The sequence below is a fragment of the Camelina sativa genome, chromosome 11 (assembly GCF_000633955.1).
Source record: "Camelina sativa cultivar DH55 chromosome 11, Cs, whole genome shotgun sequence".
In the NCBI taxonomy this organism is placed as follows: Eukaryota; Viridiplantae; Streptophyta; class Magnoliopsida; order Brassicales; family Brassicaceae; genus Camelina; species Camelina sativa.
In genome coordinates this window covers 24,209,600-24,236,805 of record NC_025695.1, presented here as the reverse complement: position 1 = coordinate 24,236,805, position 27,206 = coordinate 24,209,600, and the positions used below count along the sequence as shown (strand labels likewise).

Here is a 27,206-nt window from a genome sequence, read left to right as displayed (position 1 = left end):
TGTTTCCTTGTATCATGGAGATCATACCACTTTTGATTTCCTTGGAGGGATGATTCCACCATGCTGAGTATGAGTGTTTGGTGCATCTCCAGCACCAATGTGTCGCGGCCTCTGATTTTGTCCTTGAGGAGCTTCCATAGTGGCTGGTCGTGGTCTTTGCAGCCGATTGACTTCGTCAATAGCAGGAAGGAGATTCTCATGTCCTCTTGATCTGTTGTGCATGCAAGGTTGCAATCAATAGGTACCTGAGATGCAAAACAAACAAGCAGAGAACCAAAACAAGTCAGTTAGAATGATAAATGTAACAGAACTTAATCTTGCGAAATTTGAAATCTCAAATGTAGCAAAACGAATCCCAAATGGCAACAGCGCAAAGTTGATACTAAGATTTTTGTGTGTCTCTCAGTAGGTCTCAATTAACCTAATGCAATTGTAGTACAGAAGGTGTCAATCCAATTTGGGAACTTTACTAAAAATCAAGATGCATTCAAGTAGTCACAAGTTAAGGCAGATTCAAAATGAGTTTTTGCCTAACAACCTAGAGTGAACGAGATGCAAGAACAAAACGAGTGTGTAGAACAAGAGCTAAAATGCAATAACGAGAGAGAGCAAAAACAAGCTAAACGAGCAGAGACAAAAGAGAAGGCTATTGCAACAAAAACAAAGAACAAGTTTAAAGATGTAGAAACAATCAGATAAGTAGAGGCCTTAAGGATGGGGTTATCAATTTCGGTGGAAGTCTCTTAATCTACCTAGAATGCCTAACAGAACTCAATCAAGCTATCCCTAGACAATGAACATCACAGCTTAGCTAATCCAATCCCTTGACCGAAGCTACTCAGACTCAATCACTTCCAAACCTAACTCTCGCTAGAGGAACATGATTAAGCAAGCATGACAAACCAGTTCATTCACGTCAATAAACACCCTAGAAATCCAATATCTTGGGCTAGGAATGTAAATCTCTTGTATTAGTTTGTTCAAGTATCTCATGGAACACTTTTTGGGTGCTGAGATGCTTAAGATCTAATCCCAAATGATCAGTAAGAAATTAGCAGTAAGAACACAAATCCAGAAGGAAAATCAAACAATCTAAGCTTAGGCATCCTATTAGACTAAGATTCCCCCCCTAATTTATCCCATCTTCAAGAACAATCATCATCAAAAACCCAGAAAACATAGAAAACCCAGAAAACAATAAATCAAGCATGACTAGATAGATAAAGATGAGATAAACAATTTTGCAGAAGAAATCAACTGCAAAAACAAAAAGGATTAAGAGATATCTTGATTACAAACTCATAAACATTTTGGTGGCTACCTAAAAACCCTAGGATAAAAGTTATATCTCTTGAGTAAAGACTTAAAAGAGTATTTATAGCAAAACATGGAAAGCCCTAAAACATAAAACAACAAAATAGAAAGGCGGTTCAGGAACCCTTCTCGGACGCGTCTTCAAAACAAATCCAGGACTTTGGTTTAAGAGCGTCGATCGAGTCGCGTCATGAGTGTGTCGATCGAGTGGGAGTCTAGGAAGTTTGATCGAATGGCAGATTGAGAACGTCGATCGAGTGGCAGCTCGAAAAGGGTCGTCTGGGAGCTGCTGATCGAGTCACGTCTTGAGGGTGCTCAGGAGTCCTCCTGGGACGTCTTGGTCGAGTCGCTGCTAACATGTCTGATCGAGTGGAGCTCTCCTTCGCGTGTCGGTCGAGTCGGAATTCAGAATGTACGTGCATCCACCAAAACGGTGATAACGTTTGAACCACGCCTCCGATTGGCTTGAAATCAATGGAATTGGAAAGATGAATCAATCCTCTACAATTTTAATGAAGACTTCAAGAGTTGAATCCCAAAGTAAAATCTTCATTCGACTCGATCAAGGACGTGGAAGGTTGGGTCGCACTGGGTAGTGTAGATCAAGTCGCTGGACTGCTCTTGCTCCCTGTTTGCTTTTGATGGTTTGGACATCTCCTAAAATACCTCAAACAACTCCAATATGCAAGATGCATGCAAGACTAATGTGAATACTACCTAAATATGCTATTATGCAAAAGAGACGAAAAACAATGCAAAACAATGAGTTAAGAGAACATAATGAATGAGAAATGCATGATGAAAGAGTGTAAAATATACAGATATCAATCGCACACACAACCAATCCAAACAATCCAATCCAAATCATCCAGTGGAAAAGATGGATTGACTTTTAAATAATTCTAGTGGCGGGATTATAAGTTTGAGATACGAATGTAATTTTATTTTATGTTTATAGATGATTTATTGTAATAAAGAAATCAATTAAAAGTTAACCATCATCGGAAGAAAGGGAAATAAATCCAAATCTTGATGCAGGAAAAACTTCGCTCAAATCTTGTTCCAAAGCAAGCCAAACCATCAACAAGCAACATAACGCATAACTGAACTGCAAGATAAGTGAAGAACTCTTTTACTATTTTTGCATCAGTTCTCCTTACAATCACATTTTCTCGTATAACATCTATCTGATCAAACTCGGGTTATCAACATTTATTCTATGGGTATAAATAATTTATGTGTGTTCATGACATACAAATCAAACATATATATAACGAGATGGTTATATACTTATATTGAATACTGATCAGTGATCATCTTAGTTTACGGGAACATGAAGTTCGGGTCTTTCCGGCAATGCCATCAATATCCGCGGCGGTGCAGTTTCTTCATCAGACGAGAAACCAGAGAGTCTCGTATCCTAATTTGCAACAACGAGAGAATAAAGGAACAAGTTATATTCGATATCTCAACTCGCCAAGAATCATATGTTAGAATTCAAAGAATGTTGTTTCTCACCCTCTCTTGTGTGCAACGTTGTATAACAATGAATGCCTTAACAAATAGATATACAATCAACAAGATTGCTAATGTTCTCACTAATGGTAACTGCAAAATACAGCAAAATCTTAAATCAGGAAAACAGAGGTAATATGCATGTTTGAGAAGTCCTTTATCGAGCTTACCATGAGCATGGTTAACGAGAAATCATCGACTCCACCTAGTAAAACTGGAAGAGAATGGCGCAAGAAGAGCAGAAGGACAAACTGCACCATGAAGATGAAAAAATTATTGCGTGATCGATCAGAACTTTGGATCTATATGTTCTCAAGGACAGAGAGAAAGAAACATACTAGCAAGGCAATTATGCGGCAACATATCAAGCTTGTGGGACTATGAAATGAGTAAAGCTCATGATCACCAGCTACATCCCAGGTTATAAAATAAGGATTACGAAGATCTAGTCCCTCGATTCCCCAATCGTTCCTGGGACGTTTTCAACAACAAGAATGGTATTACTACATTGTGCAGAGGAACAAAGAAGGTTATCAAAGCAAGATGAATAAAAAAAACACCTGAAGTTCATAGATAAGCCTGTGTAGTGAAACAGTTGTCGAGGAGCTGTGTAACCGGGTTTATATTGCTGCAATTTGAACAAAGTTTGGTGAGAAAAATTTCATCTTCATCAAATCAAGAGACTATATGATTAGGTTGCTTTATAGAATTTATACCTGACGACATATTTCACATATAGTATCACCTTTCTCATTGCACCATCTTTGGACGCAATGACGATGAGCAAACTGCAAAGAGTTGATGAAAGAATTATTGAGGTTATGAATTCAGGTTCGGACAGTATCCTGTTCACGGAAAACAACCGGAAAACAAAGACATCACCTTTAATGTTCCAGAGCAAGAACAAGGCGTATCCATGTTAGAATCTTCATCTTCGTCATGACAAATCCTACATTGTTCGAATCTACTCTCACATAAATCTGCTCCTGCAGATACAGATTCAGATGTACCGTCTTTGTTAACCAAGTCAGTTTTAAGCTCTGCTTTGTCTACCGCCCCAAGACCAGAATCGCTTAATAATCGATCAACCACCAACACTAAATGTTCTCCCATCCTAATTCTTACCAACAATGATTGAAACCAAATGTCAGAAAAATCAATCTGCAACGAGAACATCAGAGATGAACAAAAAACATTAAGGAAAAAAGAAGAGACATAACAATCAAGCAAACTAAACAGAAAACTTGAGAAGCAAAGTTACAAGTTGGGAGGACGAAACAAAACAAGAATTAGAATCATATCCCGAAAAAGGTTGTTTTGTACATGGAGATAATGTGATTACGGAGGAGACCTTAAATCCAAGGATACAAAAAGATTCTGATTCTGTGCAAGAAACGAATACATAAAAAAAGGTAACTTTCCACCATATCCTTTTCCTTTCTCCTTCTTCTTCTTCATGTCAATTTCATTAATAAAGAAACTTGTATCAATCATCATATGTTGCATGAGGAGATGCAGTACAACCAGAATCAAAAGGATCTTCAGATCCACAACAATGCCAATACTGTAACACTTTCCCAGAATTTGGTGTATCCATTGTTCCACCAGTGTATACACTCTCAAACTTCCTCTTCGTCTCCCCTAAATCAAAACACCCCCAAAATTCAAAATTTCTTCAAAACCCTTGACTTATTATAATTAACCCTAATTCCCAGATTACAGAGCAAATTTCACAAATTCAAGAAATTAAAAAAACCCTAAATTGTACCAGCGAAATGAGCAGTGTGGAATCTACAAGCGCGTGGGTGATTGAGGAGAGGATCGAATTGGGTTTTGCAGTTTTTGCAAGTTCTTAAGGTTTTGCTTCCGTCGGGAGAAGAAGCTGCGCAACGTAAGAAGAAGCATCGTCGAGGGTTTAGTTTCGGTGTCTTGAAGCTATGGAGGGAGTGAGACTGGATTAGAGTTTTGGGGATTGAGAAATTCAATAGAGATTGAGCCATCGTGTTCCCCCCAAACATGAGTGATTCATATGACACATAAGCAATGATGTGGCAAGAGTTTTTGGAATGGAACTCAAACGACGTCGTTTTGATTTGGGGAAAAAACTTTAATTAGGGTTCTTTTTTTTTTTTGATTTCACGATTCGTTTCTCTCTTTCTCTTTCTCTTTCTCTGTATCTAGGGCAATTTTCTCCTGCAGGAAGAGAAAGAGAAAGAGAGAAACGAATCGTGAAATCAAAAAACAAAAAAAGAACCCTAATTAAAGTTTTTTCTCCAAATCAAAACGACGTCGTTTGAGTTTCATTTCAAAAACTCTTGTCACATCATTGCTTATGTGTCATATGAATCACTCATATTTAACAGTTGACTAACAGTGTTTGTGTCAATGTAGTATTATCGATAACGCTTCAAAGTCTCGGTAGTAATTTTGAATTTTATTAGAGTTCAGGTTGGATAATACACTTCTCTTTTGTTCAGGTAGAAATATACACTTTACAAATAGTACAGGTAGAAATATACCATTTTCCCGGTGTTAAAGGGATGATTGTATTGAGTATGGGAAAAAGGTAAATTTAAACCCGTACTATTTCGAAAGTGTAAATTCCTACCCAAACAACATATATGTGTGTTTTTCAACCTAAACCCTTACATAATTCAAATTTACTACCTAGACTTCGAATCGTTACCCATATTCATACATTGACTCATACAATGTTAGTCAATCGTTAAATGTTTTGATCAATTTGTCACTTAAGTGATGATGTGTCAACTAGCCCATTAAATTATTAATTTACATAACAACTAGGAAACATCCGGGCTACGCCTGGTTTATTTGATTATTAAAGTGTTAAAGAAAATCAACTTTTGTTATTAAATTATCATCGTAATTGATGTGATTATAAAAGTAGAGAAACATTCTAAAATAGCACTAAAATTTTATAGATAACTATAGCACATATTCCATAAATTACCAAAAATAGCACTATTTAACACATTATAATTAATTTTTAAATTTTTTTTTTAGATTTGGGTTCTCAATTTCACATTTAGAGTATAGTTTTGAGGGGTAGAGTTTAGTATTTTGAATTTAGGATTTAATTTTAAAAGATTAATTGGTGCTATTTTGGAATTTAGAGATGTTGTACTAAGTTTGGAAAAAAAACTTATCTTGGTGTTATTTTTAAGAATCTCCCAAGTAAAAAAATACTATATTAAAATACTACTTCAAAAGTTTTTATGTATTTATTTATATTTAAATTATGTATAAATCATTTATTAATATTTAAAATATTCTACATTTATCTAAAAATTTAAACTTTTAACACCATTTTCTATATATTACAACCCTTGATTTTACTTTCAAAATCTTGTTAAACGCATGTAAAATAAAATGTATTTACAGTTATATCTTCAGGGTGGAATAATTGGGCAACTCCTTTATGAATAAATTAAAGGAAACTATTAACTATAAATGTACGTAGGCTCCTGCTCGTAACTATTAGAAGAACAAAAAGAAAAGGAACAAAAAGAACAATGTGGAATGGAATAAACAGTTTTTAAGTAATGAAAAGAAAATCTGGAGAGAATGAACTAAATAGTAAATGGTAACCAAACAATAAAAATATCTTTTGATATATATTATATATTAAATATTAAATATATCAAATTCAATAATAATACTAATACTACTTCTAATGTATATACAATGAATTTTACATTTGTTTTTTTTTAAAAATTGTAAATTAAATTTTAGATATGTCATATTAAATATTAACCTACAATACAATTTTAAAGGTAATTTAAAATATTTTTAATTTTTATTTACGATATAAACATGACTCTCTTAAATTTATTTTACTATTCATATATGGTTTTCAAATAGCCTTAAGATTAGTTTAACATGAAATTCATATCAAAATTATTTTTTCTATCAATACATTATGAAAATATGAAAATTATTATATTAGAAAATTGAATATTATTAATAAAATTATTATTTATTTATTTTAAAATATAAAAACGAATTTTAATATTTTTTTTTTGTTCCATTTGTTCCTCATCAATTTTGGGGAGTAACACTTTTGTTCTATTATTCTTTATTTTTTTGAGAATGTAGAGGAATGTAAAGGAAAAATTATTACTATCAAATGGTAAAAAAATTGTGAAATGATGAGGAATATCACATTCCTTCTCATTCTTTTTTTTTGGCAAATCAAATATATTATATCATAAAGAGTTTTTACAACTAATGACACAAATAAAGGAAATTGAACACAATTTCGATGAAGAAGTGGAAGTGACTATGCTTTGCAATCGAAAACCTTACAGGCTAACAGAAAAAATCTGTTACGTCCCCTCTTCACATACTCGTAATTGGCTATAAGATGAAACTCCAAAATGTTTTTCGCATTACTTTTGTTAAATGAAAAATCTGAAATATTGGTTGAAGTGATTCTGATTCTTGTCTTTGAAAACTCAATATAACATGCTTGAAACGCCAAATGCATTGAAGTCGGTTAGTTGCCACAATTTTCCTTATCATAGAAGCAGAATTTCTCGACCAAAGAAAAGAGAGAACAACACCATCACCGCTAGCCGCCGTTATCCTTCCCATCACGACCATGACTTGTGGTAGATTATACCAAAAGCTACTCCCATGAATATAACGATGAACTCGTTCCGGTGAAAAGAAAGCTTCCGCCCAAGGAATTTTGTCACCATCATCATAAAAGTTCTTCATCTTAACTTTAAAACCATATACTCCGCAGCCCATACAATCGATCGATAAGATGAAATACTCCAAACATGGTAATGGGAAAACATCACCATTGGAAAATGTTAACGTCACAAGAAGTCCGTTGCTTTGTTCAGAAGCGTACTCAACCCAAAATTGTACAGAAATAACCAGAAAAATGAACAGTTGCTTTGCCTCGTTGATATCGCTCACGAGAGAGAAAAGAAGAAACCGCTTTCTTTCAATACACAATGCTAAGAAGAATACAAAGCATCACATTCCTTCTCGTTCTTTACTTAAAATATGGTCACCAATTGAAGCCGTAATGTTTTCATATTTTTTTTTGTAAAAAAAGAAAAAAACTCAAGATTCTCTATTTTTATTTCAGTACAAAATGTTTGGCAACAATGATTTTGTTTCTTTTTTTGCGTGATATATTGTTGACTAAAAATGAATTAATTGATCATCTTCTGGAAATACGTTACAGGAAAGTGATGAGTTGGGGTGACGTGGAGGTTTGCTAGAATATGATTGGTGGAGATGTGAGTTGTGTGTTGGATGCCGATGATTGGCTAGGAGCAGAAAGGAGACCTGAAGCTACAAAGAGAAGCAAAGATCAATTGTGAAAAGATAACAAGAAAAATCTGAGAATTGTTAGTTGTAACTTCTTCTTCTTTGTTTCTTCTTCGTTTGTGACAATGGTGTTTGTACTCATCTTGATTGAGATCTCTCCGTAAGATCTTCGTCATTTGAGATATTGGCTTGGGTTTTATGAACGTCAGCTCGATTGGTTACGGTTACGATTAGAATTGAAGTGTTGGTGCGTTTATCTTTATCAAAGGTATCAGAGCCAAACGACCTCGAAATCCATGGCAGCTACAGTTTGTGTAAACAACGGAGCTTTGGGATCGGGATTAGAGAAATTGAAAGAGACAATCGCAGACCAAAATGTAGAGATCGGCGAACGAATTAGTGCTCTGCTGTTGTTGTTGCGAGCAGAGAACGCGGTGGAGGAGAATCTACACGTCGATGCTTGTCCTGCCTCGCCGCAACTTTCAGAGGATTTTATTCGTCCTCAGCCAAAACCAAATTATGTGATCAACGCTACTTAGATCTAACAAAATCGCAATCACCGTTGTTTACTCGCGCAAACAAGTTTCATCGGATGATATCACTTGAAGAGATTGAAGAGCGAAGGTCGAAGGCAATTTGTATCTTCTACGAGGAGTTAGAAACTCCAAATCACCATTTGCGACACAAGAAATCAGGAATTTGCAGGATAGAAAGGGACGAAGCTGAAAAAGCATTGGTTGAACTTGGGGTTGCAACAGAATCGATTGAAACTGAGCATCACACAGTGACAATAGCAGATGCAAACACGGTTTTGGAAATATTGGAGGAAGAAACGATTCTGCAATCTCAGGTACTAGCTTTTAATCTTGAGATTTTGAGGAATATCGAACCTAGCAAAGTAAACTTAAGATTGGAAACTCTAAAACATATGGTGGTGAACAAGAATCTGGAGCAAATATGGGTTCAAAAGAAGAGTGATGAGAGATTTGAGGTTGGTGGTGATGTTGAGAGGGCACAAAGGGAGTTAAGTATGGTGCAAAGTATCTATGCACACCAACTGTTCTGTCAATTTTCTCAGCATAAAGAAAACAAAAGGGATTAAGCAATGGATGTTTAAATTCAGAAAACAGAAGAGTGATCAATGGTTTGTTCTAATCTGATTAGTACTCATTTGGGGAACAAAAGTACTTGGACAAAGTTGAGAAATAAGAAACGTGACAATCCCACTTGGACAGAAGATGCAAGAGATAAAAGTCGGAGCAAATCATCAAATAGTTATAGTGTGGGACTTCAAGTCTCGGCTTTTGCTTGCAAATATGTGCTGGAGAAGAATCACGATGCAAATTTGGAGATTGGGGCTTGTATGTTACCTCAGGTAGTGATGGGGGAATCAGTTCTGAGAATGGTTTTGGAAAAGGATTGGAGGAAGAGACCGCAAAGCTATGAGCTTCAGTCTGTTCTCCAAGTGATGAGAAACAAAAAGAACAAGTTTCCCAAGAGGTGGTGGTTTAAGTATAAAGCTGTGAGTGTTCTGGAATCAATTGAATCAGAAGGTCTGATGCAGGAATTAAGCAATGATGGGCCTGCAGAAGAACCTCCCTTGTGGCTGCAGAACAACTCTAAGGAAATGCATATCTATAGGCCCTTGTTTGGTAGCAACAGTTGTGTTTAACTCTGGGAAATAGTTAGTGGGCAAAGACTGGTGGTTTAGATACAAGAAATTCTCAATGGCTACCTAATAATGCGTATAAGCTCTCTGTTAGAGGCTATTAAAAAAAAAAAAAAAACAGAACTTGGAAATGTGGTTAAAGAAGGAAGCTATGGTTTTGTGGAAGAGGCTACATGGGATTTACTCTATGATTTGGAAAAGAAGATTTCATGAACCTTGTGGTCAAGGTGTCTCAAAGAGGGGAGATTTGTTGTAGGGAAAATGAAGAGTAGCTGACGTGGAGAAATTGTGAAAGAAGATTGGCCAAGAGGTGAATGATGTGTTGGCAGAAGCTTAGTGGCTGGAAGGGTTTGTTAGAAAAGAGGATGATAGAGAAATATAGAGAAGGAAGATTTCATTGTGAAGTTTATGCGAATAATCAGAAATTGTGTGTTTGCATCATCTTCTTCTTCTTGGTGTGTTTCTGTGAGAGTTTGGTGTCTTCCTCAGTATTGAACTAGGGTTGTTTCTTCATTCTATACCCTAGCTAGTTGAGAAGTGAATCTTTGTTCCTCCATAAACATTCAATTGTATTGTTTGAGTTCTTAATCGGAAGAGTGTGATGAAGATCAATCTCCTAATGATAAAGAATCGATTGAAATGGAGGTTCCAACGAAATTGATTGAAAGCGAGGATCGAACAGTGGAAAACAATCTGAATCATTCGACATACTCCGTTCTTAATCAGCAGGTATCATCAATCTCTCACTTGGAACTTAGCCATATGTCTCCCATAGAATCTCAAGATGTTGATGATGATTTGCCAATTAAATTTGTGGATGTTGCTAATGATTCGCCATCTGCAATTGCGATAACACATCGATCTAAGTCAGAGTTTGATCTTGCATATGCTGCTAGTATGGCACGTCAAGTGTTTGATTCAAAGCCACTAAAAACGAATCTGTTGCAAATTATGAGAAAGAAAAGGTTTTCAAAGACTTTGGTTCAAGTTCAAAGTGGCCAGGGCTGTTAACCTGAGATGTTGTTTGCTTGGTACACTGCTTGGGATAACAGAGAGTGATCCAGGACATGAAGAAAAAACAGTTTATGAGAAGATTATAATGGCGAATGAGTGGCTAAATCAAATCAGATTTGTTATTCAAAGAGTCATAAGTAGCAAAAAGAGCAAGTTCTCCAAGAGGTGGTGGTTCAAGTATAAAGCTATGGTAGAAAGATTGTTGCAGGGTTCAAGCAATGATACAGTTATTAAGGATCAAAGTCCGGTCGTAGAAGAAGTTGTGACTACACCTCTTGATGATTTCCAATTGGCAGTAGTTGAGCTTTGCGAACAGTCAACATGTATCAAGTCTCAAAAGGGGAAGCAAAGACTATCTCCAAAGTCTTGGATGTTTGAATATAAATGGGGGAAACATTTGAATGATGCGAAGAGTGTTTTAGCACTGAATTATGAGAAAATGCTACATGATGAAGTTGGAGAGTGGTTTAAAAGTTGGATCAGAAGAATAACACTGTGTGTATTGCTTCGACCTGATTCACAAGAGATTCGTAGAGGTCTAAACTTACAGTGGAAGATGAAGAAACTGAAGTATTCCAAATCTTGGAGATTCAAGTTTAAGAACAGGGACTTGAGGGGATATAACCTGAGCAGAGTGAAGTTGTTGCTCAAAAATAGTTTGGTAATCTCAGGGTCTTGGCGATGGTTTATAATGGTAAAAGAATATGAGCAGTGTCATAAGTTAGAACATGCAAATATGGAGGCTGAGAGGCATTGTTATCAAAGGTCTCAATACATAAAGAATATAGGGTCTGCTAGTGATGATTGTGACTCAGAAAACGACCAGCTTCCATTGAGGTTCTCTATGTGGGTTAAGCAGCCTCTTCATCATCAGTACATGGTTTGGCTTCTTACACTTGTTACATATGCCAATCATCTTTTGGTTGGAGTCGGTATGGTTTAGAAACAGTCTTATCTTTCACTTGGAACTAACCGAGTTTGGGATCCCGGAGGTTCCATTTCCAGAATTTTTTCGCTCAAGCAGAAGTTCCAATGGACTTGTTAGCTGCAAGTCAATCACACGGGACATGTTTGCATCCTGGAGGTTCAAATTTTCAGGAAATTTAGTGGACTATGCAAAGAAGTACTAAATTTGATACTTCTCTTGGTATGGATTATGATACACAACTCACCAAGCTTATGAAGAGGTCTAAAACTTGTTGCAAACACCGCAACAAATTCTTTTTGGAGAAGACTGGTTCTAAAAACTGCAGCAAGTAATCATTTAAATGAATGGGATCTTGGTGCAACAATCTGAGGGGAACTCTTGCAAACCAGATGAATTCTTTTTCTTTCCAATCTTGAGGTCAAGGGGAAGGATTTGTTACAGGAAAGTGATGAGCTGGGGTGACGTGGACGTTTGCTAGAATATGATTGGTGGAGATGTGAGTTGTGTGTTGGATGCCGATGATTGGCTAGGAGCAGAAAGGAGACCTGAAGCTATAAAGAGAAGCAAAGATCAATTGTGAAAAGATAACAAGAAAAATCTGAGAATTGTTAGTTGTAACTTCTTCTTCTTTGTTTCTTCTTCGTTTGTGACAATGGTGTTTGTACTCATCTTGATTGAGATCTCTCCGTAAGATCTTCGTCAATTGAGATATCGGCTTGCGTTTTATGAACGTCAGCTCGATTGGTTACGGTTACGATTTGAACTGAAGTGTTGGTGGGTTTATTCTTTATCAAAATTTACGTTACATACATTAGTTATTTGTTCCTAATCACGACATCGAATCTCTGAATTTAACATGCTTACAGATTTTAAACATTCTCCTTGGTTACTCCTTCTACAAATCATCATCAACTATCATGACTTATATCTATTTTGTCTTGAAAATATGAACACACTGTACATATCACGTTCGTGTTGCCTTTGCAACCGCCAATTTTGAAGAGTNTCTTTCACTTGGAACTAACCGAGTTTGGGATCCCGGAGGTTCCATTTCCAGAATTTTTTCGCTCAAGCAGAAGTTCCAATGGACTTGTTAGCTGCAAGTCAATCACACGGGACATGTTTGCATCCTGGAGGTTCAAATTTTCAGGAAATTTAGTGGACTATGCAAAGAAGTACTAAATTTGATACTTCTCTTGGTATGGATTATGATACACAACTCACCAAGCTTATGAAGAGGTCTAAAACTTGTTGCAAACACCGCAACAAATTCTTTTTGGAGAAGACTGGTTCTAAAAACTGCAGCAAGTAATCATTTAAATGAATGGGATCTTGGTGCAACAATCTGAGGGGAACTCTTGCAAACCAGATGAATTCTTTTTCTTTCCAATCTTGAGGTCAAGGGGAAGGATTTGTTACAGGAAAGTGATGAGCTGGGGTGACGTGGACGTTTGCTAGAATATGATTGGTGGAGATGTGAGTTGTGTGTTGGATGCCGATGATTGGCTAGGAGCAGAAAGGAGACCTGAAGCTATAAAGAGAAGCAAAGATCAATTGTGAAAAGATAACAAGAAAAATCTGAGAATTGTTAGTTGTAACTTCTTCTTCTTTGTTTCTTCTTCGTTTGTGACAATGGTGTTTGTACTCATCTTGATTGAGATCTCTCCGTAAGATCTTCGTCAATTGAGATATCGGCTTGCGTTTTATGAACGTCAGCTCGATTGGTTACGGTTACGATTTGAACTGAAGTGTTGGTGGGTTTATTCTTTATCAAAATTTACGTTACATACATTAGTTATTTGTTCCTAATCACGACATCGAATCTCTGAATTTAACATGCTTACAGATTTTAAACATTCTCCTTGGTTACTCCTTCTACAAATCATCATCAACTATCATGACTTATATCTATTTTGTCTTGAAAATATGAACACACTGTACATATCACGTTCGTGTTGCCTTTGCAACCGCCAATTTTGAAGAGTATTCAATCTGTTCCAATTTAATAGTGGTATATTTCTAAGAATATATTTACATACTATGTTGAAAAATGTGGCCTGATGAACAAAAATGGAAAAGGAGAATACATATAAAGAGAAAAAAAAGAGCAGAAGACAACCTATACGACCAAATTTTCGCTCCAACACATGCCCATTACCAGTGTGGTCCATCATATAGTTAGCGGGCTGACTGACTGACTTTGTGAATTTCCATGGGCTTGCGCTCGCCTCCTTGTTCTTAATCTAAGCGCTACAGTTCTTTACTAGTCATTTTACGTCCTTCTGATTGTTGTTGTGAATTGTATATTGTATCTTACATAAATTGACATAGTTTTATTTTGAGATATTTTACACCAATGCTATTATGAAATTTCTGAAGATTTGCCTAACTCGGGTACACGCATTGTAGCTCTTGGACCTAAATGTTGAAGTTATGATTTGACTAGTAATGTTCCATTGTTTGTAGAAGGTGCTAAATCTTATAAGATATAGAGGTGGAACACGGTAGAGTATATCTCTTCTACCAATATTCCCATGGAAGTATTACATGCGTCATTTGGTCTTCCATTTAACAGTGAAGCTATGATAAAAAACGATGTTGAAAAATTAGAGTGAAAAAAAGAAGAAATTAAATTACATACATTAAATTACAACTGATCTCTCCCCTTACCCTAAATGGAGCCAAACCCACCAGATTTTCTGTATTTACACAGCCCGTAAGACAAATGGAATGAACACACAAGAAAAAAGAAAAATAAAAATTGGTTCCTCTGTCTCTCTGTTTTCAATACTCCACAAAAAAAAAAATTGACAATAAGTGGATCATCACCGAAAGAAGCCAGCTCCTCCTCGGCTGCGGCCATTTCTGCCTCGAGTGACCAGCTCAACCTTGACTACTGCAGCCATTTCTGCCACTAGTGGAGCCAGGTCATCCTTGACTACTGCGGCCATCTCTACGGGTGATTAATTCGTGGGAAATTTTGTTTAATTAGTTCATCAACAATTGTTAACTAATCTTATTATATAAACTTTAGTTTGCAAAGTTAGTAATTCATGTAATTGCAACATATGTCAAGTATATCGAAATATTTTCACATGTGTAAAAATAATTTTTATGTGTGTAAAAATAAATTTCGTTTAATAATTATAAGAAAATTAAAAAATCCTAAAAATAAAAAGATTAAAATTAATATTGTTGAAAGTATATAAAATTAAAAATAATCTATTATATCACTAATTCTAATAGCAAAATTATCTATTAAATTAATAATTTCAAAGAAAAATATGTGCAATTAATAAGGAAATATTTGCAATTTAAATGCAATTGTTATTTATTATAATCATAAAGTAAAAATAAATGTATACAGAAAAATGATTAAAGTATAAAAAGGTTTAATGTGTTAAAATTAGTGTTTAACATAATATAAGAAAATAATATAATCAAAATAAGAAACTAATGTAACTTTCTTAATTTTTTCAATCGGTTAATGATTTGATAACGTATTCAATATTATGTTTTTATAAACCTTAGTTTTTAAAGTTAGTAACTCATGTGATTGAAACATGTGTCAATTTTAACAATTAAAGATTTTGTCATGTGTTATCAATTTTAACAATATTATGTTTTTATAAACATTTTTAGGTTTACCACTATCATATCCTATGCCACGAAACAAGAAATCTTTGTATTTACCCTCGATCCATCTAGTTTGTCTTAACCACGGGTTCCAAATCACAGCTTTATTTTTCCATGACCACGAGTCACAAAACAATAAGCCATCACAAGGAAGGAAGTTTGCACGCAAGGCATTATTAAAATAAGGGATATCTAAAGGTAACTCATGGATCCTTATCTTTGGATCATTGCTGAGATTGACGCTTACCAAATACATCTTGGAATCCGTCCATATGAAAAATTGAGGACGTACATGAACTGAGTGGTTGTAATTGATGAATGATTTGCTTTTGAAAAGTGTGTACCATTGTTTGCAAACGATTTTGAATCGGATTAGAGATGGAACAGGAACACGACAGAGTATTCTTGTACCAATTCCCATGGAAGTTGTACATGCATCATTTGGTTTTCGCTGTAACCATGAAGGTAACAACATAATATGCAATATATAAATGGATTTAATTCTCGTGTGCTCCTATCCCAAATTTTTTTTTCTGGTTTCTCCTTCCTATAATAACTGATTTATTTTTTATTTTATTTTAATGAAAAAATTGGTGAAAGACTATAAAACTTGTACAAATATCTTTAATTACTGATCCAACCAAGTTTAATTCGGATTATCCACCTGTTACCCATTAAAATCGGATCTGAACTTTATCTTTTAATTTTCTTTCTCTCGATTCTTTCTTCTTCTCCGGTGAACCAAAACTTTTTTGAACAATCTATTCTTTCTTCTCCAGTCAAAATCTCATCTGTTTTCTCACAATCTTAATCAGATCTGATCTATTTCTTCATTTTATTCTCTTTCAAAGGTAAATCTCATCTGAAATTAGGGTTTGTAAACTAGGATTTAAATTCAAAATTAGAGTCAAAATCTCTAAAAATTTCTATGTTTCATTTGTTAATCCCAGCTATGTCAATGCCATCCAAAACGAGAAACAGTGTGAATTATCAGAAAAGGAGAAAGAACAATCCTTCAACAGAAAAAGCTCCTCCTTCGCCAGCCTCAATAGCTCCTCCTCCAACAGCCTCAACCGCTCCTCCTCCACCAGCCTCAATCGCTTTTCCTCCTTTAGCAACAATCACATCTCCTCCGCCAATAGCAACGGGTGAAGCAACTCCTCCTCATTCACAATCAGAAATCTCTCATCCTCGGCCAACATCAAACGAAGAACAATTGAATCCTCAATGGCTACCACAATTAAATAGAATGAAATTTTGGTTAGTTTTTGTGTAAGAGCGGAATAGAGACCTTTGTGTTTTGGTACAAATAAGTTTTCTTGTACAACAATGGATACAACTATGGGTACAACTAGTCATCATGAGGTGGCTGGTGAAGAAGATGAAGCAGCAACCAGGGAAGAGGCTGATGAAGCTTCAACAAATACAGTAGCAGGAAATGATGAGGTGGCTAGTGAAAAAGATGAAGCAGAAAGAGGAGAAGAAACTTATGTGATGGAAACTGAAAATATAAGCAGTGGATGAACGTTGCTGAAGCTGGAGACTTGTACTAAGAAGATGAAAAACATGACAACCTTCAAAATACCTTAAGAGTCTGTATACAAAGGGAAAGAGGAGAAAGAAGAACGGTGAACCTGCAAAGTAAATTGTAGTTGTGTGTGCAACACATGATAGATTACTGTTGGTATTTTTTTGTAATGGATTAATGTTGGTATTTTTTTTGGTTGACGTTAGTTTAGATGTATTGTATGGATGATATTTAGATGTTTTTGGTACTGAGATTTTTAGGTACAACTGAGATATTTTAGATACAACTGGGATATTTTAGGTACAACTAAGACCATTTAAAAAAATAAGTTATTGATATTTATTTAAAATGTGTATTAAAAGTGAATTTTGAATGGATTAAAAAGAAATTGTGTAAAAAATGAATTAAAATGAAATTAAGAAATTTAATATGGATGAAAATGAATCTCGTTTAACTCATTTACCATATGTTTTAAATGGTAAGTGAAAAATAATAAAATGAATCTCATTTTACACATGTTTTGAAAAATAATAAAATTTTGCCAAATTTTTTATGTAATTGTACTTCAAACTTATAGTTGTACAAGGTTGAACATAGTTGTACATTACTATTTTTACCTTATTACTAGTAGTACCTTACAATAAATTAAATTTTTATAGTTGTACTTTTCATATTAGGTAATTATAATACATTTTATACAATTTCAGAAGATAATATGTCTAAAATAACTGATTTACATGTTTTGACATAATTACTTGGATGAAAATAACAAAGTGACCATCAAAGTATTAGAAATATTTGCTTTATGTAGGACCATCAAAGTGACCATAAAATTTACATGGTCAAAGTGACCATAATATTTGCTCTATAGTTGTTTTGTGTATGTTTGTATTCACTAACATAGAAATAGATGGATTTAGTTGAATTTTAAATTTTAGTACTTATAAAGTTCAAAGTTGTACCATAGTTGTACCACGAGTATGAAAATTGTCGAGTTTTAAATTAAACTTAGGTGTATCCTAGTTGTACATGCTACAGTCAGTTGTACCGTAACTGCAGAAACCAGTCTTGCAACCAAAAACAGAACAATCGAGTCTTACAACCAAAACAAAAACTGTTACAAAACATCACCTACATAGAAACTAATCACAGAAAATGTCATACAAGCTTTCAGAGCAGCTCGTTATGTTCACACTTTCACATACATAAAGAGTCATGATACCATCACCATCAAGGATATATATTGGATTTTTAGGATTCAATGAAACTGGAATGTAGCTAAACTTCATCTTCGTCCCTGCAGCTACCATCATCTTTTTGCATATTTTATCAACCAATGCAGAATAAGTAACCTGCTCAATAGGTGTTTTCATCAAAAGAGCATGTCGAACATCTTTTCTTGAAATCCATTGTATTTCATCTTCATTGTTTAAATAATTCCCCCATAATCAAAATGAATGAATGTGTGGAGATTATTATTCATTACTCCCTGCAAATATAATAGAAACTAACATTAGAATAGTTTTCGCTTTCTTTCAGTTTTACCAGTTGTATCAGTTAATATTTGTTGTACCTAAATCTGCAGAAACGAGAAAACCTAATCCAATTTCTATCTAGCTCTCTTCAACCACTAGCTCCATAAATAATAAACGTACTCTGACTCTAATAAACTTGAACAAATGAGAATTAACAAGATTTACATAAAAAACGTATTTATAAGAAATCTAAGAATGTCCCCAAATTAGAACACATTACAATCCTAACACATCAACACTACCTACACTATAAACAAGTTTCAAATATGTTGAAATTGAACAAAAATAGTTGAATACACCAAGAAATTACCTAAAACGAGTTTCAATGGAGCTTCAATGGTGGAAATTTTGTTTTTCGTGGGATGATGTCGAGTTGGGAAAGAGATGAATTGTGATTGGTTTGTTTTTTTGTTTTTTTTAAAATATATTCAATATCTCTATTTTATTTAAATAATGCGAAACTAAAGAAAGGGAAAAACTGAGAATTATAATTATTGTGAAAATACAGAGGTATGTAGAATTAAGGTGGATAATATAGAAAATAATTTTTGGGATAGGGACACACCAGAATTAAATCCATATATAAATTCTAAAGAAAAAAAGTTAACTAGAGAAAAAAAAAAAAGATTTTTAATTAAAGAATATAAGCTTACATCTTACAAATCAAGCTAGATTTACCTTCTCCAAGATAAGACATAATATATATCTTACATCTTCATAATATAGTTTTAGCAATTAATGTAAAATTGAAATAATATAGCTACTTTAATGTGATTGACATATAGATTAACTATAAAAAAAAGGAATATTGGTTTTTTTTCTTAATTGAAATAATCTAAGGTTATGTTTTAACTAAATTAAGAAACAAAAATCTAGCTTAATTTTCATAATATATATATATATATATATATATTAGTTTATATTATATAGCTCCATGTCATAGAGATTTCATAGTTTATATTGTATTCATATAGTTAATTGCTTACAATTTACTTACTCCAGATTTCATATATAAGAATTTGATTGACCGAGTGTCAAAATGTGGGGAGTAATCAACTAGTCTCATTGGATTTGATAAAGTTACCGAAGAATTTTGGATAAGTGAGTGAGACGTTTGTCATCAAACATTATAAATATTCATACTTTGTTCCTTAGTTTGTTACTTCTATGTTGATCGACATTTCGACACGATGGGCCTATCAAGTTGGCCTAGTATAATGTAGCCTAGACCCTTTTAGAGACACAATCTATCTTCTTCAGTCTATAAATAGCAACTAGATGATCGCCATTAGCGTCAGATATTCAGATCAATCAACTCACTCTTAAACTCATCAACAGATTCCAAAAACATCTTAATTCGAGAATGAGTGGATCTTCCTCAAGAGCATCCAACTCCGCCTCCAGTAATGGTACCTTTTCTTTATAATTTGTTTTCGCTTTTAACCAGTAACCAATCTTTGTTTGTTTCATTAATTAATCTTGTTCGTTTTATCTAATAACAACAGGAAACTACAAACTGGAGATCGAAGAATACGGTGGCGGCAAGGGACCAGTCCGGTGGACTTTTAAGGAGGATTCGTGCATTGCCAGGGTAGATATTCCGGGTTGTTCAGAATTTCCTTCACCCAGCACCTACGACTTCCAAGATACCCCGTTGGATTTAGCATAACAAAAGAAGCCATGGACCAGAACGACCACTCCGGACGCAAATACGTCGGCTTCGTAAAGTTTGACCCAGCGATTTACGATGTGAAGAATGCTAAGATTAAGGTTGTCAATGGCGTATTCTGGGTCACCTGTGACGTGCATTTAAGAAATACTAACTTAAATAGTTATAAATTTTCTTAAATAGTTAAAAGAAGAAGAAGCTGAAGAAGTATTCTAAGACAAATCGTAAAACTTGTATTGGGAATAAGCTGAAGAAATATTGGGAAAATATGTGTATTACACTAAATGACTTATCAATCAATTACTAAATACTGAGACTAAATAATTTGATTTTTACACTTTTGTTCACGAATACGAAGGAAGCTTTTTTCCATTTGCACTATTTACCAACTAATTTAAGAATCGTTAATGGGATGTGCATGGCACATATTGACCAAACTCACAACACCATATATTATCGTGAACTAGATAGAGAAAAGAAAACCAAAGCAACACATAGTACTTGAGAAGACTAATAAATCATCAAAATCTCACATTAACATAGTTGATAGCACAAATTACTAAAGCAGTTATATGGGAAGCAATTAATGACCCATGAAATAACCCTTTGTCATCCCTTAACTCTAATCCTCTTCAAATGTAGTTCGTTCTGGGTTTATCATCATCTTTCCCCTTTGTTTGTCTCTTTCATTAGTAGTAACTTTTTGGATTGATTTTTGGCTGAATAAATATTAGATTTTTGGACCTAAAATATTATTATTTTTGCATTCTTTGCTGAGTGAGTTTCTTCTTATTCTGGACAATTTTTGAAGAAAAAAAACTTGCTTTAGGAAATGTGGCATATGGAGAAAGTGTTTTAGAAGTGCTCATGTGGACATTCTTAGAGCGCTCAAATTGTCCATTTTATTAGTAATAACTAGATTAGGACCCGTGCTAGAGCATGTGTTGAATTTTCTTTTATTTATATTGTAATTTTTATATCAAATATAATTTATTTAGTTGTTTTTAAAAATTGTTGTGAATAAAACATTATGCAATAAAATCATATGCTAAATATGAGGACTTGAATTTTTTTTTTGAGATTTCTTATGATTGCTCCGCGGATTAGCCTAATTTTTTTGAAATTTATCAAATCAATCATAATAAACAATATTTCTATTATTTTGATATATAATTGCTAGTATAATCGAAAATCACTCTTAATCCGCGGAAGAGTGATTAATTTTTGAGATTTTGTTGTCTATATATGGTTAATTAAATATTCTGTAGAGATTTAACTAATGGTTACCACTCATATAACCTATAACCTATCAAATAATCAAATAATTAGTCTTATAACCCATATTATATAGTATACAAAAAATGTTGTGTACTTCCGTTTTATTATATAGGGGATTTTTATATAAAATATAATTTATTTGGTTGTTTTTAAAAATTGTTGTGAATAAAACATTATGTAATAAAATCATATGCTAAATATGAGGACTTGAATTTTTTTTTGAGATTTCTTATGATTATTCCGCGGATTAGCCTAAATTTTTTGAAATTTATCAAATCAATCATAATAAAAATTATTTCTGTTATTTTGATATATAATTGCTAGTATAATCGAAAATCGCTCTTAATCCGTGGAAGAGTGATTAATTTTTGAGATTTTGTTGTTTATATATGGTTAATTAAATATTCTGTAGAGATTTTTTTTTTTTTTTTTTTGGAATATCTTTTTTAAGAGGATTTGAAATTGAGATTTAACTAATGGTTACCACTCATATAACCTATAACCTATCAAATAATCAAATAATTAGTCTTATAACCCATATTATATAGTTTACAAAAAAATGTTGTGTACTTCCGTTTTATTATATAGGGGATAAGGATTGAATCAGGAAATTTCCTTATTGGATATGACTTCTTTTTTCTTCAAAAGACAAGTTTCCATATAACGTCTATTATCCCCTTTTTTTTTTCGCCTTTCTTTTGTTTAAGCACTAATACTAGGATTTTTGTGTGTCTATCCTAGCAGGTTCAATTAACATTATGCAGTTATAGTACTTAAGGTGTCAATCCAAGTGGGATGTTGCTAACAATCAAGATGCAATCAAGAAATCACAAGTCAAGCCAATATAAAAAGAGTGTTTGTCTAACAGTCCTAGAATGATGAAAATGCAAAAACAGAAATGAACTACAGAATTAGAAACGAAAATGTATGACAAGAAGTAAACAAGAGTAAAAACGAAAACGAGTCTAAGCATGAACAAAACCGCAAGATAAGAAACAGTCTCAGGAATGCAATATCAATCAAAAAGATAAAAGTCCTAAGGATGGGAGTAATTGATTTCGGTGGAGTATCCTAGTCTACAGAGTGTTTAACATGCCACAAGCAAACTATCCCTAAACAATGAACATCACAACTTAGCTAATCCAATCTCTTGACAGAAGCTACTCAGACTCAACCACTTCCAAACCTAGCTCTCGCTAGAGAAACATGATCAAGCGTGGCATGACAAACAAGTTCATTCACGTCAACAAACGTCCTAGACAACTAATCTCTTAGGCTAGGAACGTAAGTCTCTGGCACTAGTTGGTCAGACATTTCATCGAACACCTTTTGGGTGCGGAAATGTCTAAGACCTAGTTCCAATTGATCAGAGAGAAACTAGCATTTCTAACACTAGTCCAGAAGGGAATCATAAAAATCAAAGCTTAAACACTCTACATCGTAAGATCCTCCACCTAGTCTATCCCATCCCCAAGAACTCTAGCACTACTCAGATCCGGAAATCATCACTAAAGACATAAGTCCAGAAAATATTGAACAAAGCATAATAAGATAGACAAGAATGAGATGAACAACTTTGTAGAAGAAATCAAATGCAAAAACTAAACAGATTAAAAGATATCTGGACACAAAGTCTCAAACGTTTTAGGTGGCTAGGTAGAACCTTAAGAACAAAACGAGAATAAAATATAAGATGTCCTCAACAAGACTTAACAAAATGTATATATAGTAAAAACGTGTGAATCCCTAAAACTTAAAACGACAAGATAGAGCGTCGGTTCGGGAGTCTCCTGAAGCGTGTGAAACCAAACATGTGCGGTCGAGTCGCGTGTCGTCTCTCCCTGGGGTGCAATCGAGTGGAGCGGATTGAGTCGCATGTCGTCTCTCCCTGGGTTGCAATCGAGTGGAACGGACCGAGTCGCGTGTCGTCTCTCCCTGGGGTGCAATCGAGTGGAGGTAATACGACTCGAGCTGGGTGTATATGTATCCACTAAACCGGTGATAACTCTTGAACCACACCTCCGATTGACCTGAAATAAACGGCATTGGAAAGATGACTCAACTCTCTATAACTTTGATGAAGATGTCAAAAAATGAATCCCTCTACCGGTGGCTCGAGTGATGGATCGAGTGGCGACTCGAGTGGTGCCTCGAGAGTGACTCGATTGGTGCAGCTGAGAGTGGCTCGATTGGTGCAGCTGAGAGTGGCTCTATTGTCTGCGTCTCCGACGTCTCCTAAACACCTGAAATACTTCGAAATGTACAATGTATGCAAGGATGATGCATAAACTTCCTAAATATGCAAAGTGTATAATAGAGGTTCTAAAATGATGCAAAACGACTAGTTGTCCTAGCTAAATGCATGACAAATACAGGCTAAGGAGATGCAAAATATAGACATATCAACTCCCCCAAAATTATTATTTGCTTGCCCTCAAGCAAACTATCAAGAACAAAGTATGGAAGAGAGATGTGAAGATGGAGTCTCAGAACCTAAAACATGCTGAATAGAGTAGTTATAATCAAGGTCCTTGTTTTTAGTTCTATGATGCATGGTGAAGGAACTCTATTTCAAATCTACACATGCAATCCTATCAATCATCCCCTTTAACATTCATTAACAAAGAACCGTGAATCAAGCTAAGCAATGTCTTTGAACTCATTTGGCTAGGGTAAAGGTTAGAGACATAGATGATCTCCTCATCAAGTGGTTTTATCAATACAGAACAAGGTTCTCTCACGAAAAGGAGTTGAGCTTAAGAGAAGGCTAAAGGTTGAAACCAACTGATACATACAAGAGCAGCACCCTGTCTACCCAAAGAACACTCCAAACCGAAGTTGGTCCTATCTCTACCCTTCATCAGAAACTTCATCTCTAACTTTTTACACTTAGTCTTAGGAGGAGTTCACTTCTTTTCATTCTAGCGGATTGGGAAATCTTTATTATCACTATGGTTCGTTTTCTTTTCTTCTAGGGACTCTAGACAACTTAAACTTTTTTTTCTTCTTTGTCTAATCTTTTTATTTTATGCCCAGAACCAATAACTCTTTTTACTTTGCTCAACCCAAATCCTTTACTAGACTTGTAAACTATGTAAACACATCCCCCTCCTAAAGACTTTCTACCTCTTTACTTTTCTGCACAAATCCATACCCAATACCCAAAATCGAGTTCTCACCTAGTCCTACTAGTCCGGATAACGCGAACTAGAACTACACAGGATCCTACTCTTGTCGGTTAGAACCTAACACTTTCTAACAAGCTCAACTCGGAAAAGGCCTGACACTCAAGAATACAATTGGCTTGAAAGAACGGTTGGTTAAGGGTGCGGGGAACTGTTCCAAAGATGGGAATCAGCTACTTGGATTGACAAGGGTGGTAAAAATGTGAAAGACAATCCAAGTATGTGTATGGTATCCATGAGTTCAACTTCAATGCATCACATGATAATTGCAAGTCAGGATTAGGTTCAGGTAGATAGGGAATGATATCAATTCAAAACATGATTCAATCTTACATTTTCAAGTTCGATCAACAAGCATCAAAGAACTAATAACAAGGGCCTTGATCCTATCCTATTGAATTCAACATGCTAACAAGGTTACAATCATCATCAACCCCTATGCTAAATGCAACAACCCTATATGAATGACACTAGACCCAATTCTAATATGCAAGTGCAAGCTACATGAACACTCTGTTTTTGTGGAAATTTTCAAGTTTTTTCAATTTTTTTTTTTATGCAAATAAATGAATGCAGACTCAAACATGATATTATACAAAAATATGAAATAAGAATCACAGAACACAAGATCAGATCCATCATCTCAAACTCTCCCGCAAACTTAAATTACACAGTCTCCTGTGTAAGAAAAATTTGCAGAAGGATNAGAAATCTTTATTATCCCTATGGTTCGTTTTCTTTTCTTCTAGGGACTCTAGACATCTTAAGCATTTTTTTTTCTTTTCTTTGTCTAATCTTTTTATTTTATGCCCAGAACCAATAACTCTTTTTACTTTGCTTAACCCAAATCCTTCACTAGACTTGTAAACTATGTAAACACATCCCCCTCCTAAAGACTTTCTACCTCTTTACTTTTCTGCACAAATCCATACCCAATACCCAAAATCGAGTTCTCACCTAGTCCTACTAGTCCGGATAACGCGAACTAGAACTACACAGGATCCTACTCTTGTCGGTTAGAACCTAACACTTTCTAACAAGCTCAACTCGGAAAAGGCCTGACACTCAAGAATACAGTTGGCTTGAAAGAACGGTTGGTTAAGGGTGCGGGGAACTGTTCCAAAGATGAGAATCAGCTACTTGGATTGACAAGGGTGGNCGTAGGAGTACCTCAGTAGTAGAAGGAGTCCAAGCTCGCCCAAGGAGGGGCGTGAAACTGACTCTGTCCTTCGCCTTGTTCGGGATCCGTGGGTGTGACATCAACTGGTTGGTCGACTTGCTGCTCAACCGCTTGCGTGTTCTGATACATGTTCGACTGCTCGTCATACTGCATGTCATCGACTCTGGACTCGCCATGGTCCGATGCCAAGACAACTACCTCCGTAGGCTGATAATCACCCTGATGTTCAACTCGCTGCTCAACCTCAATCTCAACCTCATGCTCATCTCGAGCTGCAGAACGACGCGCGGATCACCGACTAGAGGAGGCTCTGGAACCTCGCGAACCGCATCTCTGTCTCTCCCTAGACTCGTGTGACGAGTGGCGTGAAGGAGTGGGTGAAGGTTGACGCTCCCGTGGCATGTATGAAGATTGACGTGCTGGAGAGGGAATCGGTGGTGTTCGCTCGAGTGTCGTGGAGGCGCGTCCTGGTATGGGTCTGGCGTCCTCGGGGATAGACCTGGGGACGGTGGTAGTGGAAGTCGAGCAGCTAAACATACGCATAAAGTTCGTCATAGTCTTGGTGAAGCTGCTGAAAGCCTTGTCTCTGGCCTTCCCCCATCGCTGAAGCTTGTTGAGGCGTTGATGAGCTGCTCTGACCCCTTTAGCCATTCTTGTTTCTGTGTACTCCTCGAAGTAGAACTGCTCTGGGCGGTACTCTTCTGTATCCTCCTCCATCGGGTCTGTCCCTGCTTCTGCAACCTCTACTCGCTGCACCTCATCCCCAGATTTGTAGAGAGTATCCGTGGGAGGTATGAACTCGACATGTTCACCCCTCAAGATTGTAGTGAGCTCGACGTAAGGCAGGAGTAATCTTGACGAACCGACCTCCGGATGCACAAACTTGTAAATCAATCGTCCTTGCCTCAAACCCCTCTCCAGAGTGCGCAACTGTCGCAGGTTGTTCACGTCGATCCAGCGTGGTGGGTGTGGCTCGGAAGATAACAGAACACCAGCTGCCTCAAGAAACCAAGTCACCACGCCGCCCATACACATCACTCCGGGAGAGTGGTTGCTGTTGAGTGGCGAGACCCAAGTCCTGTATGACATCATGTAGTTGATGAGGTAGAGCGAGACGAAAGTATTAGACGTGTCACCTTGCAGCTTGGTGCCATCCATCGCCGTGAATGAGAGTCCCTTGAGCGCGAGATCAATCATTTCAAGCTCGCCATTCGTGATGTATCCCTTAATCTCCTTGGCATAGAATGCATTGACCACCGCCTTCTGGAAGTAACGCAACATTGGGCTTCTCAGGTTCAGCGCCTTTGTTTTTGACGAAGTGAATGTAGGCGTGCTTCCAATCGTCGCCCAGAGTGCTGATATTTCGTCCCTATCGAACTGTGGTGTAGTCCCCGTTCCACTGGGAAATCCAAAAATCTCTTCGATGGTTCTAAAAGTAAGCGTGTAGA

The 27,206-nt window shown here is 35.6% G+C and overlaps 2 protein-coding genes and 1 pseudogene across 2 annotated transcripts; 1 reads left to right on the top strand and 2 right to left on the bottom strand.

Annotated features, from left to right (window-relative positions):
* Positions 2,431 to 4,297, bottom strand: LOC104724158. Its single transcript, XM_010442605.2, has 8 exons — positions 4,181 to 4,297; positions 3,712 to 3,949; positions 3,546 to 3,617; positions 3,390 to 3,457; positions 3,168 to 3,300; positions 3,000 to 3,080; positions 2,833 to 2,922; positions 2,431 to 2,734 (listed from the first exon to the last, which is right to left on the bottom strand). Exons 1-8 carry the CDS (start codon positions 4,285 to 4,287, stop codon positions 2,633 to 2,635), a joined length of 891 nt encoding a protein of 296 aa, XP_010440907.2. The 5' UTR covers positions 4,288 to 4,297; the 3' UTR covers positions 2,431 to 2,632.
* On the bottom strand, positions 4,005 to 4,878 carry LOC104724159. The gene is made up of 2 exons (XM_010442610.2): positions 4,598 to 4,878; positions 4,005 to 4,470 (listed from the first exon to the last, which is right to left on the bottom strand). The coding sequence occupies exons 1-2, from the start codon at positions 4,845 to 4,847 to the stop codon at positions 4,316 to 4,318; spliced, it is 405 nt and encodes a 134-aa protein (XP_010440912.1). The 5' UTR covers positions 4,848 to 4,878; the 3' UTR covers positions 4,005 to 4,315.
* On the top strand, positions 19,810 to 20,331 carry LOC104728282 (annotated as a pseudogene).

What these genes read in the sequence shown, in the direction of transcription:
- LOC104724158 (XM_010442605.2), bottom strand. Translation starts at nt 4,287, where the DNA reads ATGAAGAAGAAGAAGGAGAAAGGAAAAGGATATGGTGGAAAGTTACCT. An exon ending in TTTGTATCCTTGGATTTAAG is followed by an intron (nt 3,950 to 4,180) that starts GTCTCCTCCGTA and finishes ATTGTTGGTAAG; the next exon opens with AATTAGGATGGGAGAACATT. An exon ending in GGCTTATCTATGAACTTCAG is followed by an intron (nt 3,301 to 3,389) that starts GTGTTTTTTTTA and finishes AAAACGTCCCAG; the next exon opens with GAACGATTGGGGAATCGAGG.
- LOC104724159 (XM_010442610.2), bottom strand. Translation starts at nt 4,847, where the DNA reads ATGTTTGGGGGGAACACGATGGCTCAATCTCTATTGAATTTCTCAATC. An exon ending in CCACACTGCTCATTTCGCTG is followed by an intron (nt 4,471 to 4,597) that starts GTACAATTTAGG and finishes GTTTTGATTTAG; the next exon opens with GGGAGACGAAGAGGAAGTTT.